Source organism: Phaethon lepturus, unplaced genomic scaffold, assembly GCF_000687285.1.
Source record: "Phaethon lepturus isolate BGI_N335 unplaced genomic scaffold, ASM68728v1 scaffold8940, whole genome shotgun sequence".
Taxonomy (NCBI): Eukaryota; Metazoa; Chordata; class Aves; order Phaethontiformes; family Phaethontidae; genus Phaethon; species Phaethon lepturus.
In genome coordinates this window covers 22479-39322 of record NW_010511218.1, presented here as the reverse complement: position 1 = coordinate 39322, position 16844 = coordinate 22479, and the positions used below count along the sequence as shown (strand labels likewise).

At 38.6% G+C, this 16844-nt stretch overlaps 1 protein-coding gene across 1 annotated transcript in view; it reads right to left on the bottom strand.

Annotated features, from left to right (window-relative positions):
• The window catches only part of SYNE1 (spectrin repeat containing, nuclear envelope 1), a gene marked incomplete at its 5' end in the record, with an annotated part of 159599 nt that overhangs the window by 124182 nt on the left and 18573 nt on the right, over positions 1-16844 (bottom strand). Inside the window, 11 exons of the mRNA XM_010283199.1 lie at positions 795-939; positions 1606-1943; positions 2333-4493; positions 5039-5304; positions 7137-7313; positions 8741-8866; positions 11067-11213; positions 12162-12338; positions 13393-13560; positions 14899-15051; positions 16073-16399. Coding sequence (XP_010281501.1) covers positions 795-939; positions 1606-1943; positions 2333-4493; positions 5039-5304; positions 7137-7313; positions 8741-8866; positions 11067-11213; positions 12162-12338; positions 13393-13560; positions 14899-15051; positions 16073-16399 — 4185 coding nt within the window. The remainder of the gene's footprint in view (positions 1-794; positions 940-1605; positions 1944-2332; positions 4494-5038; positions 5305-7136; positions 7314-8740; positions 8867-11066; positions 11214-12161; positions 12339-13392; positions 13561-14898; positions 15052-16072; positions 16400-16844) is intronic.

The window sequence follows — 16844 nt, the reverse complement described above, 5'->3', positions numbered from 1 at the left end:
AAATCTGGTGCAACCAGATTTTCTCTTCCTTGCTAGCCCCTCAGAAGGGATGGAAATGAGTATTCAGGACCCTTCTCATAGCAAAGAGTGACTTCTATTAGGGTCTAAAAATGAAAGCAGCCATTCATGTGTTTAAGCATACATTTATGCCATGTTTATCTTTAATGCCATTTTAAATGTCCAAGGGTGTCAAGATATTGTCATGGAGCTGGCAGACATGACATTACTCTTAAGGGGACATTCCTGCCTTCACAGAGACACAGCTGGAGACCATGGAAGGATGTCTGAAATGTCACTAACTGTCTATATTAAGACAACTGATTAGCAACCTAAATACTTGAGCAATTCTTTTAAGTTACTTTTTTTTTCTTTCAGACTAAACGAGACTTAATATTAAAACCCAGCCCTTCCTATCCTAGTAAAACTATTCCATATGATCCAAAGCAGAAGGACATTTCTATTGATCCGAATTTCTTGTAGGGTACACAGTTTTGGGGCTTATGTACCCAAGGCTTTTAGGAATCTCCTGGTTCCTTCTAGTTCTCTACAGTCACAGGCACACAGACAGACATTGAGCTGAAAAGCAATTAAAGATAGCTGTCTCGGTCACCCCACAAATAAAATGGGCGTTCTGCGCAACACAGAACACCTCTTGGTGTGCTATGACACAGTTAAGCGCTACAGGAAAAAAAAATCTAAAAACTCAAATTCAGGTTGCCACAAGTAGAAATCTACATAACGTACATTTATTTTCACTGAAGGAAAAGTATTTCATATAAATTTCAGTACCTTACCTTATGTGTTATCAATTTCTCTTCTGCTTCATGAGAAGAAGCAGCTTTAGCTACTGAGAATTCAGATAATTTTTTCTCAGCCTCATTCATCACTTCAATAACCTTCTGTCTTTCTGTCTGGTATTCCTGCCACTCAGAAACACACCTTAAACAAATATAGTTCCAGAAAGAACAATTAACAATTTAATGCAATATAAAAGCATTTGAAAATGAAGAATATTATTGCACCCAGTTTTCAATGTAACTGCTTAGTTTTGCTTGTTACACAGTATTTTGCAAGAAAAAGAAAGATTATTGTGAAAAAGCATACATAGAAGTATATGCTCCTGATTTTCAGCTGTGCCTTACAGACACAGCTGGGCATTTAACAGCCCTTGTTTGACTCTTCCTCACTGACTTTGCCTACGTTGCATTTTAAACCCACCCAGACTTTTGTAATCCACAACATTCAGGAATAAGAAGTAACAGTTATGCTGGTTAAAATGGTATTTCCTTTTAGTTCAAAATGTCTGCTTCGATTTGTTTCTGTATAGCTCTTATACCAGGTAAAATAAGGGACAATGATTCTGTACTCTTCTTCTTGGTGCTGTTCCAAGCTTTATATAATTTTATTATAGCTTTCTCAGGATCGCACATCTACTCAGTCAGTGGCAGAGGAGAAAACAGAACCCCATAGCTCTGAGTCCCGATATCTACTTCTCTCATCAGTGGTACAAACATTTTACAAAACATCAATTAATGTTGTGATCTCTTTCTTTCATCACCAACAAGGTGATCTTAAAATGAAAGGAAAGGAAAAAGATGAATATACCTTTGTAACTGCTCTTTCTGGGTTTTAGCATCTTGCTTTGTCCCTTTGGCCTTTTCCTCCAGTTCAACTACATTCTGCACCAGCTGCTCTCTTGCTGTGGCTTGGATAAAGGGCTCTATCTCAGATACAAAGCCCTGTAACTCCTCCAAATGATTACTGAACTGACTTTCTGTGCTGAAAAATTCCATGTGGTTCCTTAGGTTCTCCTCAGAGTTCTCAACATCAAGACCATTTCTTGCTAAATGTAGAAATTCCTGAGCATCTTCAAGCCAGTCATTTGCTATCTGCATTACTTCATAGTATCTTTGGCAGAAGCTGTATAATTTATTTAAGGTAGCCTGAAATAAAAGGGAAAATTATACAGAGGGTCACAGACACAAAATTCACAGCAGCAACAAAAATATCCTCTGCTGAGAGTCTGGATTTTGCCCATGCTTGCTTTCTTTTCCTTTCATTGTATCTAAGATAAAGGTCTGTAGAGACTACATGGAAGTAGGTTTTGAGTGAGTTTGCACTTCTACATGCAGGTATAAATGCATATTAAGTAATCCTTTCTCCCCTTCCCAAGTCATCCATGGCAATAAGGCCACAACCTAAGTGATTAAAAAACCTGAACAACAGGATTATTAAAATCAGTCCTTTAATGATGATTACCAACAGCAAGCCACAGAGCCAACTTTTTTCAGCTTCGTGAGTGAGAAACTAATTATACTTAGGGTGCACTAACCTGTCTCATGTGTATGGCTTCTTGAACTTCACCGTCTAGTTCTGTCAGCTCAGCAAGAGTGTTTTCCAGGTCAGCAGGTATCAGCTCCTTTGCTTTCATAGATCTCTCTTTCTCTTTATTGCTCAGTGCATTCATTATTCTCAGGCTTGACTGCACTTCTTCCTGATGTATCTGAACCTTTCGGATTTCTTCTTGGATGCTTTGCAGTTTGAGGTCCAAACTTAATGTTCCATTAAGTTCTGTTTTCACCTGTCTCAACCAGTTGAGTGAGCGGCAGATTTCCGTCTGGAAGTCTATGCTTTGCACAAGTCTGTTCTCACACTCCATCACAGTGTCACCAATGGCAGCATGCAAAGACTTTAGTTTCTCTTGCCAAGACTGCACTTGGTGATTTGTTGCCTCACATGCAGATGAGTCAAGCTGAGGAGAAAGGGCTTCTAGATGTTCAGTTATTCGCTTCAGAAGACTCCCGGAGTCTTGCAAGCTGCCCACAAGAGAATGGTATATTTTCAACTTCTCTTCTATTGGGAGTGTTTCTTCATTTACCTTTATCTGCTGCTTCCTCACTGCCTCTAATTGTGCCTCAAACTGCATACACATTTTCTCATGCTCCTGGCATGCTTCTACTGTGTCTTCCAACAGGCTGATTTTCTGTTCTATTTGCCTCTTCAACTTGTGATATAGCCTGACAAGTTTTAGCATCTCATCTGGTTGCCATGGCTGGCCAGTGCTTCGAAAGGCCTCCTTTTTCTGGTTTAGTTCATCCACTGCTGCACCAAGGCTCACCACTTCACCTAAGAGATCTGTGTAGGCCTGCTGGAGTGACACAGCTTCTTTGGCTAAAACAGCAGCTGGAGCTTTGTCCATGTTAATAAAGTGATCTTCTAGCTCAGTTAGTGCTTTACTTGTCAACTCAATCAAAGAAGCATATTCTTTTCTGGCATAAATTGCTTCCTGAACCTTATATAATTTTTCTTTTGCCAGAGCAGTGACAATATTGAATTGCTGAGGGATAATGTTAAGTTTTTCATTCAGGTAAGAATGATCCACTTCATTAAGTGATGGTAGGATTTCTTGGCCATCTCTTTGCAATGCAAGTAACAGATTTTCATATTCTGGAGATTGCTCGAGAATCTGTTGATATTTTGCCAACTGGCTGTATAGTTCAGAGTTAGAATTCATTACATTGACTTCTGGGAATGTGACGATATCAGCTTGTTTTAGCCAATGGCAAGCTTTATCTAAGTCTTCTTTGAAATATTTCCTGGAAACTATATTTTTCTCCAGTTCTAACAATCTCTGGTTACACTTTTGTAAGACAGTGTCATACACATTCTGTAGCTCTTGCAGTTTACCTAAAACTTCACTCTTTTCTTGTTCTGTTGCTTCTTTCATTAAATCCCTTCCTTGAGCCCACAAGCCTGTGACTTCAGTTTGATAGGCCTTCAGGTTAGCCTGGGCATTCTTACAAATCCTGATCTGTTTGTTCACATCTTCTGGCAACAGACAAATGTGTTCCGGAAACGTTACCTTCTTCTCATGCTGGTGAATTTGGTTTGTAGCCTGAAAGATTGCCATGAGGAACTGTGTCTTTTCAGACAGTGCTTTATTCAGGTGCTTTCTCCTCTGACCTACCAGATCACTGAGACAATCTACATGGTGCTGCGCATCAGAAAGTACTTTCTGCAGCTCCTGCCTTTCATTGAGACCTAGGTTGGTCATCACCCTGTCAGCATCCTTCACAAGCGTCTTCAGAACAAGCTGTTTGGCTTCAAGCTCACTGCAAATGGTAAGATGATCCATGAGAAGACTCTGAGCCAAATCTGGAGGAGGGCTCTGTTTAAGAGCCTCTGAGACACTAGGTTGTTGCTCCTCTGCCCATTCCATTAGTTCCCGAAATTTGGAATGCACCAAACTGAGCTCTTCTAAGGTTGAAACAGAAACTTGAATTTTCCTTTTGACAAGATCCTCCAGCTGAGTCCAGCGTTGCTCAAAATGACCACATTGTTCCTTCACTAATTCCTTGTCATCAAGATTCAGATGTTCTATCATCTTCTGTTTCTGATCTTTCAAATCTTCCAGAGCAAATCTCCTTTCCTGTAGTGCCACTGCCAATTTTTGCAAAGCTTCAAGGTGCACGTGTGTACTTTCAGCATCAGATCTGTTATCAAAACGGACAGGACAGAAATTAATTATAAGATCCTATCTCAGGACAGATTTTTAAGAGAGATCAGGATGAATTATAAGCCCACTATATATTGAAATCAATGTTATAAATACCTACAGTTTTCAGATTCTTTTGAAGGGACCAGTCTTGAATATTACTGAAAAAATTTAACATTTTTATTCCTCTCCCTTTCATCTGCAATATGCTCATAAGGCTAACCATACAAATTAACATGAATACTACAGAGCATACTGGTTATATCACACATAAAACAACAATATCGAGGCTGAAGTGAATCTTGTTCCATGACAATGACAGCAGCAGTAATAGACTGTCACAATTTTACGCACAGCTGGTGTGTTTATGCTATACAAAGCATCTGCAATAATTTAGCAGCAGCAACTAACTAAGCTTTTATATAATAGTCTAATAGATAAAACACAACATCACAATGAAAAAATATGAAACACAGTAAATACAAATGAAGGACCTCAAACATATGCACTAAGTAAGCTTTGTGCATGCTACTCCTCTTTTACCTAGCCAGGTTGTCCCACTCTTTTGTGAGTTTTTCCAAGAAAACTTCAACTACGTTCATGCGCTCGTGGTAATGCCCTGTCCTCTGCAGATCCTCCTCCCTCTGTATGAGCAAACTGTGTGCCTGAAGACAGAGGTCCAGCCACTGGTTGCTCAGTTCTCCTATTTCCTTGTGTTCCGGTGATTCCTGTCCTTGGGTTAGTTTGTTCATCTTCTCAGTCACAGAGGTAAGAGCTGACTGCTTAGACTGCAACTTCTGACTGAATTCCTGGAAAAAAAAGACACATGTCAAAACCAATATGGTGACACCTCATAATTTTAAGATGGAATTTAAATAAAACCTCTGAAATAAATAAATAAATGAATAAATTGTGTAAGGACTAGTTATCTGCCCAGGCAAATGCTGTGCAGATGTAATTCGGAAGAAGTGCCTTCTCCCCATCCCTAACCTTCCTCCCCATCTACTCAGGTGAACACAGGTTGCTTACAGACATGAAAGCAAACCAGAGCAGTTTCCATGTGCCAATCATAAATAGAATTCACAATCAAGTCACATCTTGTTGTCCAGGCTTCTGGACTAGCACAGCTCCCACTGTACACTAAAACATTCAACATAGTCTGGGTCTCATAAGAATTAATTTTACCAGTACTGTTTCTAGCTCTTTTTTTTTCCTTTTCCTTTTTCATTAGAGACTAAAAATATGACACAGAGTCCATGAGTCAGTGAGACCCCACATCCATACTTTGTTTTGTCCTGCTTCTATAACAGTGACAATTATTGCTGTCATTATTGAAACAAAGCCAATGATTATCTAGGTATGATTGCTATTTGAGTTAATAAATTCTGGTAAATAAAACAGCCCACCTGCATACACATTTTTTACCTAATAAGAAGTCACAGAAAACCCAGAAAAAGAATATACAATATACTAACAACTAAAACTAACCAAATATTTTTCAGCATTTACACGCTGTAAACATGGTAAATATGATATTTTCCCAAACTCTAGTTCCAATAACTGTAACTAAACAACCATGACCAGCTCCATCACTTTGGTGGGATGACATGTTTTCACTGAGGGCTGCTAGGAGTTCTGGAGAAGAGATGCTACTGCCCAGCTCTACTTCATTCCCCTTTGTTACTGCTTCAAATGGAGGTAGGCATCTTCCTTTACCAGGGCAAATTCGAGAAAAAAATACACATTGTGCCACATCTGACAGTATAGCAGGTGCCTGCCTTTCATAACAATCCAAAGTTCCTGACTGAAATAGTGAAGAAATACAGACTCCTGCTTCTTCCTGGACTCTAATGATAGCTAGTGTAACAGATTTCAGTCCACACTGTGCGGAGATATCTCCAAAGCCTATGACTTTGTTCAATCGCTTGTAGAACAAACACGAAGAGGAAGTGCTGTTTACTTTTCACCTAACTCCTGGTGTATCAGAAAAAGAATACTAGCGAAGTCTAAACCAAAAATGCAAAACCTAAGCATTTAATAATTTAATAAAGAAATAATCTGTTTTCCTGTTTCTTCTTCTTATTTTACTGTTGTTTGTGATGTGTGCAGAATGGCCATAAAAATTCTGTCTTCTGTAATGAGTAAGAATGATGGAAAATTTGAAGGCATTTGTTTCATTATTTAGGGTGTATTAAATTGGGTTTCTATCATACTTATTCTCCAGTAGTTTTCAGAGTCCAGCAACACTAAACAATTTCCCAGGCTAATCTTGAAATAGATCTAAATAATTTACAAGTATTCAACTCAAAGAACTTAGCAAGCATTAAGTTGCAGATCTTATCTTCATGTCCATTGTGATCAGCAATTAGGCTATTAAAAGCAAAGACAAATCAGAACAGTAGGCTGAAAATTGTCTACTGTTAAAAAAACAAAGCCAAAAAATATTGAAGTACAGTGTTTTGTTTTCTGTGTCATCCTGTAGCATCAATAAGGAAACACTCTTTACTCTGTCATCTTTGCTCTTGCTTAGAACATATTTAGCAATAGTATGCAATACGTGCATGTAACATGAGCCATAGTAATACCAGCCACAGGATGAACTCCTTCCTTACTTTCTGTTCTTAACCCAAAGCCTCCTTACCTTAACCTGGAGTACCATGTTCTGGGCAATGTTTAGCTCCAACTCTGCCCGTCTCCTTTTCAAATTCTGTAGTTGCTGATCTGCATCCTGGAAATACATCCAGAGCTCAGCCTTCATTTGTTTGATCTCTTCCCAACCTTGAGCCAAATACTGTGAGTGCATTATCTGTTGCTCAATCTAGAAGAAAAGAAATGAAAAGGAGTAGGAATGCCTTAACGCATCTATTTTTGGAGAATGGAGGATGAATATCATTCTTCCTCTGAGCACAATACTGCACTAAAGCAAATTTCTGCACTAGATTCTGAAGGGGCTAATATCCGCAAAAAGAGTCTTAACCTTCCCAAAGTAATAAAAATCAGACTAATCAAAGGAAAGCTGTAAAAAAATATTATCATTCAGCCTTGAGAGAAGCAAGTATATTTATAAGTGTGTGTATTTCAAAGTGTTCTCAGTCTTCTGTTAAAGCTTAAATTAACTATAATTTAGCCTACTGCATGCCAAGAATATTGCTCGGCTGTACCCTACATGCCTTTTCAATGACCAAATAAAAGCTTAAACTAAACACTTGCATTTAATTTTCTTAGCCCCATTATTTTGCCTATATGCCTTTTGTAAAATGCCAGTAAGAATGCTTACCGGATCTGAGCCCATCAATCACCTTAAACCAAGTCACACAGCTTCTTTTGCTCCAAATACAGCAGTAGGGTGCCTTTAAGGTTTAGACACTCAACCAGCTTAATATATCTCAGCACTGTACCACCTGTGATTTATTAAAAATGTTTCACTGCTTTAAATATAAAAGGAGAATCTGATGTTTGGGATGCTTTTTAGTTAGTCAACATTTGGACTGCCTTTTTTTTATGGATTACTTGTATTTGTACAATTTGCTTCTCTGGTATGGAATACTGTTACTGTACATATTAGATTTTTACTCTTGGTAGAAGTAGTTTCAAAAGTTTGGTTGTACGTGTATGTGAAACTAAATTCTTCATTTTTACAATAGGAATGCTCATAATGTTTCTTTTCTAAAAACTTATGTTTATAATTTTATTCTAAAACCAAGCATTACGATACTTTAAAACTTAAAATTGAGGTACACTTCTATAAATTCATATGCTGAAATAGATGCACTCTGATTTATTAATTAAACCACCGTAATTTTTTATGATGATTATAATATATTAGTATATCCTAATAAGAACATAAGTGTACTGTTGTATAAATAATAACATTAAAATATGTCTAAGCTTTAATAAAATACAGAGAAGAACAGATTGAATTGTGGTTTATGAAAACAAATAATTTGTATGGTTTTCTTCTACAGAATGTTATTTGTGTGGCTTTAGACCAACATCTTGTAACATTGCCTTTAGCAACCCTTGTTGTGTGTCCTTGTATCACTACCAGGATGGCAATGTGTGGATTTAATTAAAAAAAAAAAAAGGGTAGAAAGAGAAAACTATTTCTGAAAGAAATACTTAAGATGAAAGTAAGCTGACATTTCTTTAAACCATTACCCAATATGACCTCTTTAAAAGGGGACAGATCAAGGAAGTTAAAGCTCTCAATAGGATTAAAAGCAGGTTGTTGTGGTTATCTTGTACCATTTGTTTTGTTTGTTGAATATTTGTTGCTGTACTCTTCACTGTGGCATCTGAAAGATCACACATGGAGCACAGAAGATCCAAGTACGTATTGGCCTGCTCCTGCAGAGCTCGGAAATGTTTTACCTGAGGGAAGATAAACCCCAAATAAAATAAAAGATTATTTCCATGGTCTCAGAGTTTATTACAGTCATGCATTTTAGCATTTTTACTTTATCCTATTATTTCCAAAAGATTACCTGTAGACATACACTATTTTATTAGGTAAGGCTGCTCTGTGATAATTAGGGAAAAGATTAACTCTTAGAAACTTGATTAGCATCCAATTATCAAAGTGCTTAGTGATATATGTGTTACCTAGTTTATTTCTTTATATATAAATCGTTAGGTAGATACACACAGTTTCAACAAGGTGACTTACTTTCCCAAGGTGAATTGGAAGCAGAGCTTTATCTGATTATTAAAGTGTCATGTTCCTATACCTACAAAATTATCCCGTGTCCAATAGATCATGGATCCAGCCCACTGGCACAACAGGCTTTCCTACACCTTCTGAAACCCTCCCAATGTCCTCAGTATCTACAATTGCCAAGATCAGACAAATGACGCTGTTAAGGGTTCTTGCTCTCAACATTGCCCATAGGAGCTCACCTCTTGCTATGAAGTTTCCTCACCCCAGAAGAAAATGATGGTTTTAGTATTGACAAGCAGGGCAATAACATACCTCCTAGAGTCCCAGGGAGGAGGGGCGAGTGACCACCTAACACAGAGGGGCAGTGGCGGGTCCTTTTTGCAGGCAAAAAGTTGAACACAACAGCAGTGTGCCCTTGTGGCAATCCCAAATTACTTTACTAGCAAGAATGCAGACAGCAAGCTGTGGGAAGTGATTGTTCTCTTTTACTTACGCATGTCAGGCTGTTCCTAATGTATTTGGCCCAGTTTCCCTCTTCCCCCCATAGAAGAGATATTGGCAAACTGGTATAGGTCCAGCAAAGGGCTGGGGGGGGAGGAATATGGGGCTGTAGTATGTGGCATTTGGGCAGGTTTGAAGGAACTGGGTTTGTTCAGCCTGGAGAAAGGCTAATTGCAGTCTGCCATTACTTAAAACGGTAAGGGGTCAGATGGGGGCAGTACTGACAAGACAGAGCCAAACTCTTTTGCTGAGGTGAGCAGAAAAGATAGTAGAGGGAAAAGTGACAAGCTGCAACAAGGAAATTCTTTCTAGATATGAGGGAAACTATTTTTCACACTGAGAATGGTTAAGCACTGAACAGGTCCCTAATCCTCAGGGATGGTCAGGGCCCTCAGTGCACCAAAGGACTCTGCAACCTCTATCTCCCTCTCCTTGGGGTTTGGCCACGTCTGCTCAGGGCCAGCCCTGACTCAGCCCAGCTAGAACCTGGCCAATGGAAAAGCATTCAGAAGCCTTCCCCCTTGCTCAAGAGCTGCATGTAAGCTCAGGCCCTCACCCGAGCTACGCTATAGGTGCATCTGTGCCTGGCTGATACTCCTGGACTTGTCTTGCTGCCCTGACCTCCTGCCTCCACCTGGGACTGGCCTCATCCCTAGAAACTTGCCTGGTGATCACCAGATGGTAGTTGACACCAGGAGGACTCTGCTCTCCTCACCTGTATGCTGCAGTTCTGCACATCACTGGGAAGGTACTGACCTGCTGGCCCCACCACCACCCTCTGCTCCACCCACCCTTGTGGAGCTGCTGTCTGTAGTTATTTCAAGGTCTCTATTAAGCCACATGGTGGATGAGACAGCCCTGAATTCCAGCATTTTGAGTACCATACCAGTTTAATTTGAAAACAAGGTACAAATCCAACATAAAATACATTCGGATTCTAATAATAATCAAGAAGCAAAGAAACCATTCTTAATGGCTAATATGGGCTGGAGGCAATTCTATGCTCTTAGGCTGAAAAATTGTTTTAATTGCCTGATAACAGACTCCGTGTCCATGGTACTATGAAACCAGGTCTCCTATAGGAACATTAGTAGACAGATCGGCAACTGGATAAGCAGAAAGACACAACCTCCCTGCTAGATAAATCTGTGGAGTATCTGAACAGGTTATCTAATTATCCAACTTTTTTCAGTAATAAACTTCTCAGCATTCAGTAGAGCTAGCAAAAGCCCTGTGTGATTTTTCACCTAATATTTTTTACTCATGGTATTCCCTTGGGAGCTGGGAATACACAAAGAGGCTACACAGCCCTCTGAGAAGGTCAGAGAATATCTAATTTCTATTAATATAAAGCTCTTACCTGAACTCACCTTATTAAGGATAACTGAGCATTTTCAAGTGCTGAACTTTTACCTGTTTAACTGCATCTGCCAGGCTGAAAGGTGTCCAGGTAGTTGGCTTTAGCTCTGACTGCACTGTAGACAGCCAAGTCTGGCACTGTTGTAGAGTGTCCTGATGATTAACATGCTTCTGGAGTTCATGTTCCAAACTCTGGTACACCTAAAATAAACATTTTGCAAGGTTGTCACATTTTCAAGAGAGCCACTGTTGGGTCTCCTCTCCCACCTTGAAAACTGCAGATAATACAGAACTATTAAGGCTGTGGTTATTTTAGCTCTTGTACATAAAAGTACCAAGGGATGAAAGCTCCTTAAGCTCTCACTGCACCTTGCTAATTTGAGAAGATGGACAGTATCTAAGGCAAGCCTTCTGGAAAGAAAAAATAAGGATGCAAACAAAGAACATTGCCTCCTATTTCTGTATTCTTGTTCAACATTTTGCCATTGATCCAGTATGAGGTTTTATGCAGCTCTACATTCCTGACAATGAATTCTACTTTTTGGGCATTTGTTTGGGGTTTTCTGGTGGAGTTTTTTGGTGGGGTTTCCTGGGTTTTGGTTGGTTGGTGGTTTTTTGGGTTTTTTTGTTTGGGTTTTTTTTGTTTGTTTGTTTGTTGGTTTTAGGCTATGCTTGCCTGATCTCCTGATTGGATTAGCAGAATGACCCAGGTAGCCCTTCTTAACTGTATATTCTGGTTTTACTAAGAGCAACAGTATTTCCTAGCACATAGTTAAGACCTGTTATGTACATGTGCAAACTACTGACGTTAAGAGTGCAATTTGCTCCCTAGCTTTTGAAGCAGGAATAGTTCTAACTCCTTTGCTGGAGCTGCTGAGAAGCTAGTGTAACATGAAGGTAGCGAGGGTGTGGCAAGATTAAGGTCAGAACTGATAGGCAGCAGTTTTTGCTGGCTGCAAGGCAACATTTGGATCACAAGGAATTCAACTGTAGCACAGTAATGATGAAGTGCTACATTAGTAACCTGTAGGCTCAATTTAAATGGAGACAGTAGAAAGTTTTATGCCATTTAAAGAAACAAGCACTTGCAGAAATAATAATGCATGTTATTCTTAAATGGCATACAAATATTTTTGAAACAAGACTTACTCTTTGGGCTGTGCTACATATGGCAGAATAGCTGTCCTTTGTTCCCTGAAGATGGCTTTGAATGTTTTGCTTAAATTTTGCTTGAAGGTGTTCTGTGCATTGATTGATCAAGTAATCGCCTTTACTCTTAAGGTTGTTCAAACGATCTTCAAATCCTGCAATTTCTTCCATGATAGCCTAATAAATAGATAAAATGCTTTTGAAGAAATATTTTAAATTTGAAAACATGTTCTGCATCACAGCTTTTTAAATGAGGTTTTGGTTTTTTTCCTTTTAATACTCTTTGTCTTTGTATTTGGAAAAAGTTTTCAGGTTATGTGTATTGTCATAGTCAAGCTATTAGAGTGTATACACATTGTAAAATCATTGTCAAAAATCTGTACATAGATATCCCACAGAAACATCAGTAGGACTGTCATAATGTGTAAACATGATACGCTCAATGCCTTAATCTTCCTTTGTTGCATATGCTCTCCAGGACTCCACCAGCTTCGCTTGTGTCTAGTAATGAGGACTAAATCTGATGATGAATCGTATCTTATTCCATAAGCTCTTCCACTGTAGACAGTTCTTTTCATTGACTTTGGTGGAGACAAATTTATATCCAAGGAGGTTACTTACTTACAGAATAACACACTAATCACAATGGAGTTAAAAGATATCAATATTCACCCTTGGAATCTCAGTTGCAGGGAGTTGTGGGGAAGGTTGGATTTTGCTTTCTTTTATCTTCTAGAAAGCATTGGCTATTGATGTAGTGAATGATTATCATTAATAGCATCCATAACAATACCTTGAATAAAAGCAATGGAGGAAATGCTCCAACCTAATGCGGGGTGGGGGGATGGGGGTGGTACGGGGGGGAGATTTGAAAAGTTAAGGATAAAAAAAGATTTTAAAAGTGCCAGAGCAAAAATACCTTAGGAGTAAAATAACCCTAATCTGCTTTTTGTGGTATATTTCCTGGGAGATCTCCGCAAAAATCTGACAGAAAATTCAGACCAGCGTACAACAAAGCTCTTGTACAGATACAATCTGATCCAAGAAACAGTGCGGACAACAAGATAGATTTGTTAACTGCATTAACAACAATGATGTTTATTTACACAGTTAGCAGTAAGAGGAATGAAACAGGTGAATGACAAATAAATAGAGCTCTGGAGTGCAGACAGAGAAACAAAAGAAGAAAAAAATTTATTTTACCAAACAAAGGAAGTTTAAGCAAACCCACCTTGTGGTTAGCTAGTTGCTGAGTGATTATTTCAAGACTGTTACTCTCCATGAGGTCTGGGCTGACCAGCCTGCTGGACATATGTAGTAACCATTTCTCCCCTTCTTGCAAATCACTGTTGTAATCCTCATGTTCTTTTACTCTCACCTCTAAGGTTTCAACATATGCCTGTGGTCCAAAATAACCAAAATTAAATATTCAAGTAATCACAATAATAATAATAAACCCCCCCCACAACAACAAAAAACCAAACCAAAAACCACCAAGAGGTTGAAAGCACTGTAAGCGAGTTATCTTCTAAATTTATATTCCTGTGAACATGATTAGACTGTTAAGGAAGACAAACGGATTACTTGTGTGAATAAACTGTGGTACTAATCAGTATTTTCACCTCAGATGAAATACTATACTGTGAAGACTAAGGAAAACACTGAGGATTCTCCTCACTTTAAGAAAAAGAACACTTTCAACTTGACATTAAGTTCACTTAGAAACAGCTACTACATGCTCTTTGAGAGACTGCATATGACTACCAAATATTATGGTTGGGTCTGTGCTGCTTACAGCCTTTGCACATACATATTGCCTGTGACTGTGGTGGGCAAATTAAGAATGTACACATTGAGTTAAAATGTATTTATTCTTTTTAAGAAAGATTTTTCATACGCTTCTCTATTTTTATAAAGTCATCAACATTACATGTAATGCAATAGGTATCAGTTTTGTGGTATAGATCAGAAGGTCTGTAAATTAAAAATCAATTGTAAAAAAAATAAAGTTATCTGCTATCAGTGGATGGATTGGCAATTAAAGGTACTTAGGTCAAACATAAGTACTAACATGGTTTGTAGAGCTTATCCTTGTTAGGAGTATAATCTATTAAAAGCTTTGGGAATAATCATACTTTAGGATGTATTTAGAAGTATCGGATCTTTCAAAGTACTACATACATGTGGACTAATGAATTAATGTTAATTACTAATGGCCTTGCTGAATTAAATTATATTCATTTTGCATTTTATTTTTTCCAGTGACTTCCATTCAACAACTAAACTAGATTAAACAGGGTTTGTGCAAGATCTAGCTGAAATGAGAGACAAAATGGTATAATTTAAGGGCATCTGTCCCTTCAAGAAATAATTTAATTTATATTTAATTTAATTTATAATTTCTAATAATTTAGAAATCTATTCAAAGCAATTAAAAATTGTAACAATAGTACAAACTAGTCACTGATCTATTTCCCCTTGCTGCTATCAAGACTTCTCCTGCCACATTCAAAATTCATTTGAAGTACTCTTGTTAGATTTATTGAGGTAGAAGTTCTTTCTGTAACGAAGAATCATCCCTGCGCCACCCCGCCTCCTCAAAAAAAAAAGTAATTAAATAGAACTGGCTCCATGTACAGGGTGTGACATGACAGCATGAAACAAATAGTCAACTTCTTGAAGACGGGAAAAATACAGCAAATTGAGAGAACCTAGAGTTTTCTTCCCGACTTTTTACCTTTGTTGTGCTGCAGAGTTCCTGGTAACTGCTCTGAAGGTCTTGAATGTTGTTCTTTAGAGCCACATCATTCACCAGATCAAAAAGTGCTTCTCCCTTTTCAATCACGGATTTTATTGAAGGCTCATGGGACAGAACAGTCTGCTGTATGGACTACAATGCAAGCAAGAATTAAAATATATATATATGGAACACTGAAGATATATTTCACTAACTTCCCTAACTATCGTGGTATATATCATCCTTTCCAGATGAGACGAGCTTTGCTACCAGTACAGGACTACATTTCTCAGCCATGCTCTGAGATAACAGCTTTGCAGGCATCTAAGAGCAACTGCTCCTTTTGCGAGTGGCTAGTAGCATGGCTAATAATCTGGAGCTGATAAAGGAAAGGGAGTTAATATGTGTGAAGGTGCAAGTGCTAGGGATAAAGCTTGCTCAGAGGAACAAATTTTGCAAACAGGTGTGAAAGCATCACCAAAGCCATACCCTTAATGAGACAGTATACAGGTGAGTGCATAAGACTGTACTCTCAAGAGTATGCGATCTGATCTGTTATGTCATTGTGCCACTGGCTCAGACAGCATCGCACGTGACAGCATCTATCAAATGACAGTGAGATACCAGCTCCTCAAACATGTAGAAAGCAAACACACAGCTATGACATACGACTTTGAGTATTGAAGCCAGTGAGGAGTAGTGGGCAGTTTCAGAGGGAAAGACTTGATGGAGGCCATGGCAGCTGACTTAGATGTCAGTTGAGCTGGGACATTCAGCTTTAACCAGAAAGCTGATTAAGCGAATGTAGACAGAGGCAACGTCTGCAGCGAAGAAAGACCAACTGATTTCTATCCTTGCTTAAATAGCAGTTCACCCCGTTGATATCAATGGAATTACTCATGTGTGTACTCATAAAAGAATTTTGCTCCATAACAGGAAATGTTCAGATGTGGAAGCCTTATTAGGACATTCACATTTTAAATCCAGGTTCTGACTCTGGTTTGTAGATGCAGGTATCCTGCATCTTTTCACTTTGATGCTGATTTGGAAATTCAGATCAGATGCAGCTCATACATCTGTTGAGGAAACTTGAACATACACCTGGACCAGAGGATTTATTCTGAGTCACTAGGTCAAAACTGATTTAACAGTACAATGATATAACCCCTTTTACCTTGTATTTGGACAACTGGGCCTTCTTCTCATAAAGTTCACTCTTTGGCTCTGCTGGAGCATGTAACATGGCTTGATACTCCATGACCCACTGAGTCTGTGCCTTGTACTTGTCTGAGAACTCCTTTGCCAGCTGAAGGCACTTCTCTGAAGTCATGAGCTCTTTCCTGATGGAGCCAGCCAGCTCTTCAAGCTGTTCCACATGATCTCCAATTTCTTTTCTTATCTGGTCAACTTCATTTTCTCCCATGTACTTTATAGCTCGCTCCCCCTTCTCACGGGCAGATTTCAGTAAACTGTAGCCTATGTCCATATCACTCAATAGGAGCTGTGAAGGAAGTGTTCATTAACAGAAAATGTGTGCAAGCTCTTGCTTTTTTTTTTTCTTTTTAATTCATTGAAGTTCCATTATTGGGGAAGGGTTAGCTAATTTTTTTTTTTTTTTTTTTTTGGCGCTAAGGACACAGAAGGAATTGCTAGGGAAATTGAATGGACTTTTCATTACAAAATTGCCTGGAGCAAAGGTGTGGTGAACTAAAAGGAAGCAGAAAAAGTAAATATTTCTGTTCTGCACTGGGCTTGTGAAGATAAACACAGAAACTGAGGTGTATCAGGTGAGGATTCATACTCCAAATTCTGGAATAGATTAAAGTTTTCCCTTAGTGTATTATGTTTAAGCTGCAAGACTTATGAAAACTCATGTACGACTCCGAGACGAAATGTGAGTTTTACTACTGAGTTATTTCAATGAGGAGAAATAGGAAGCACTTCTT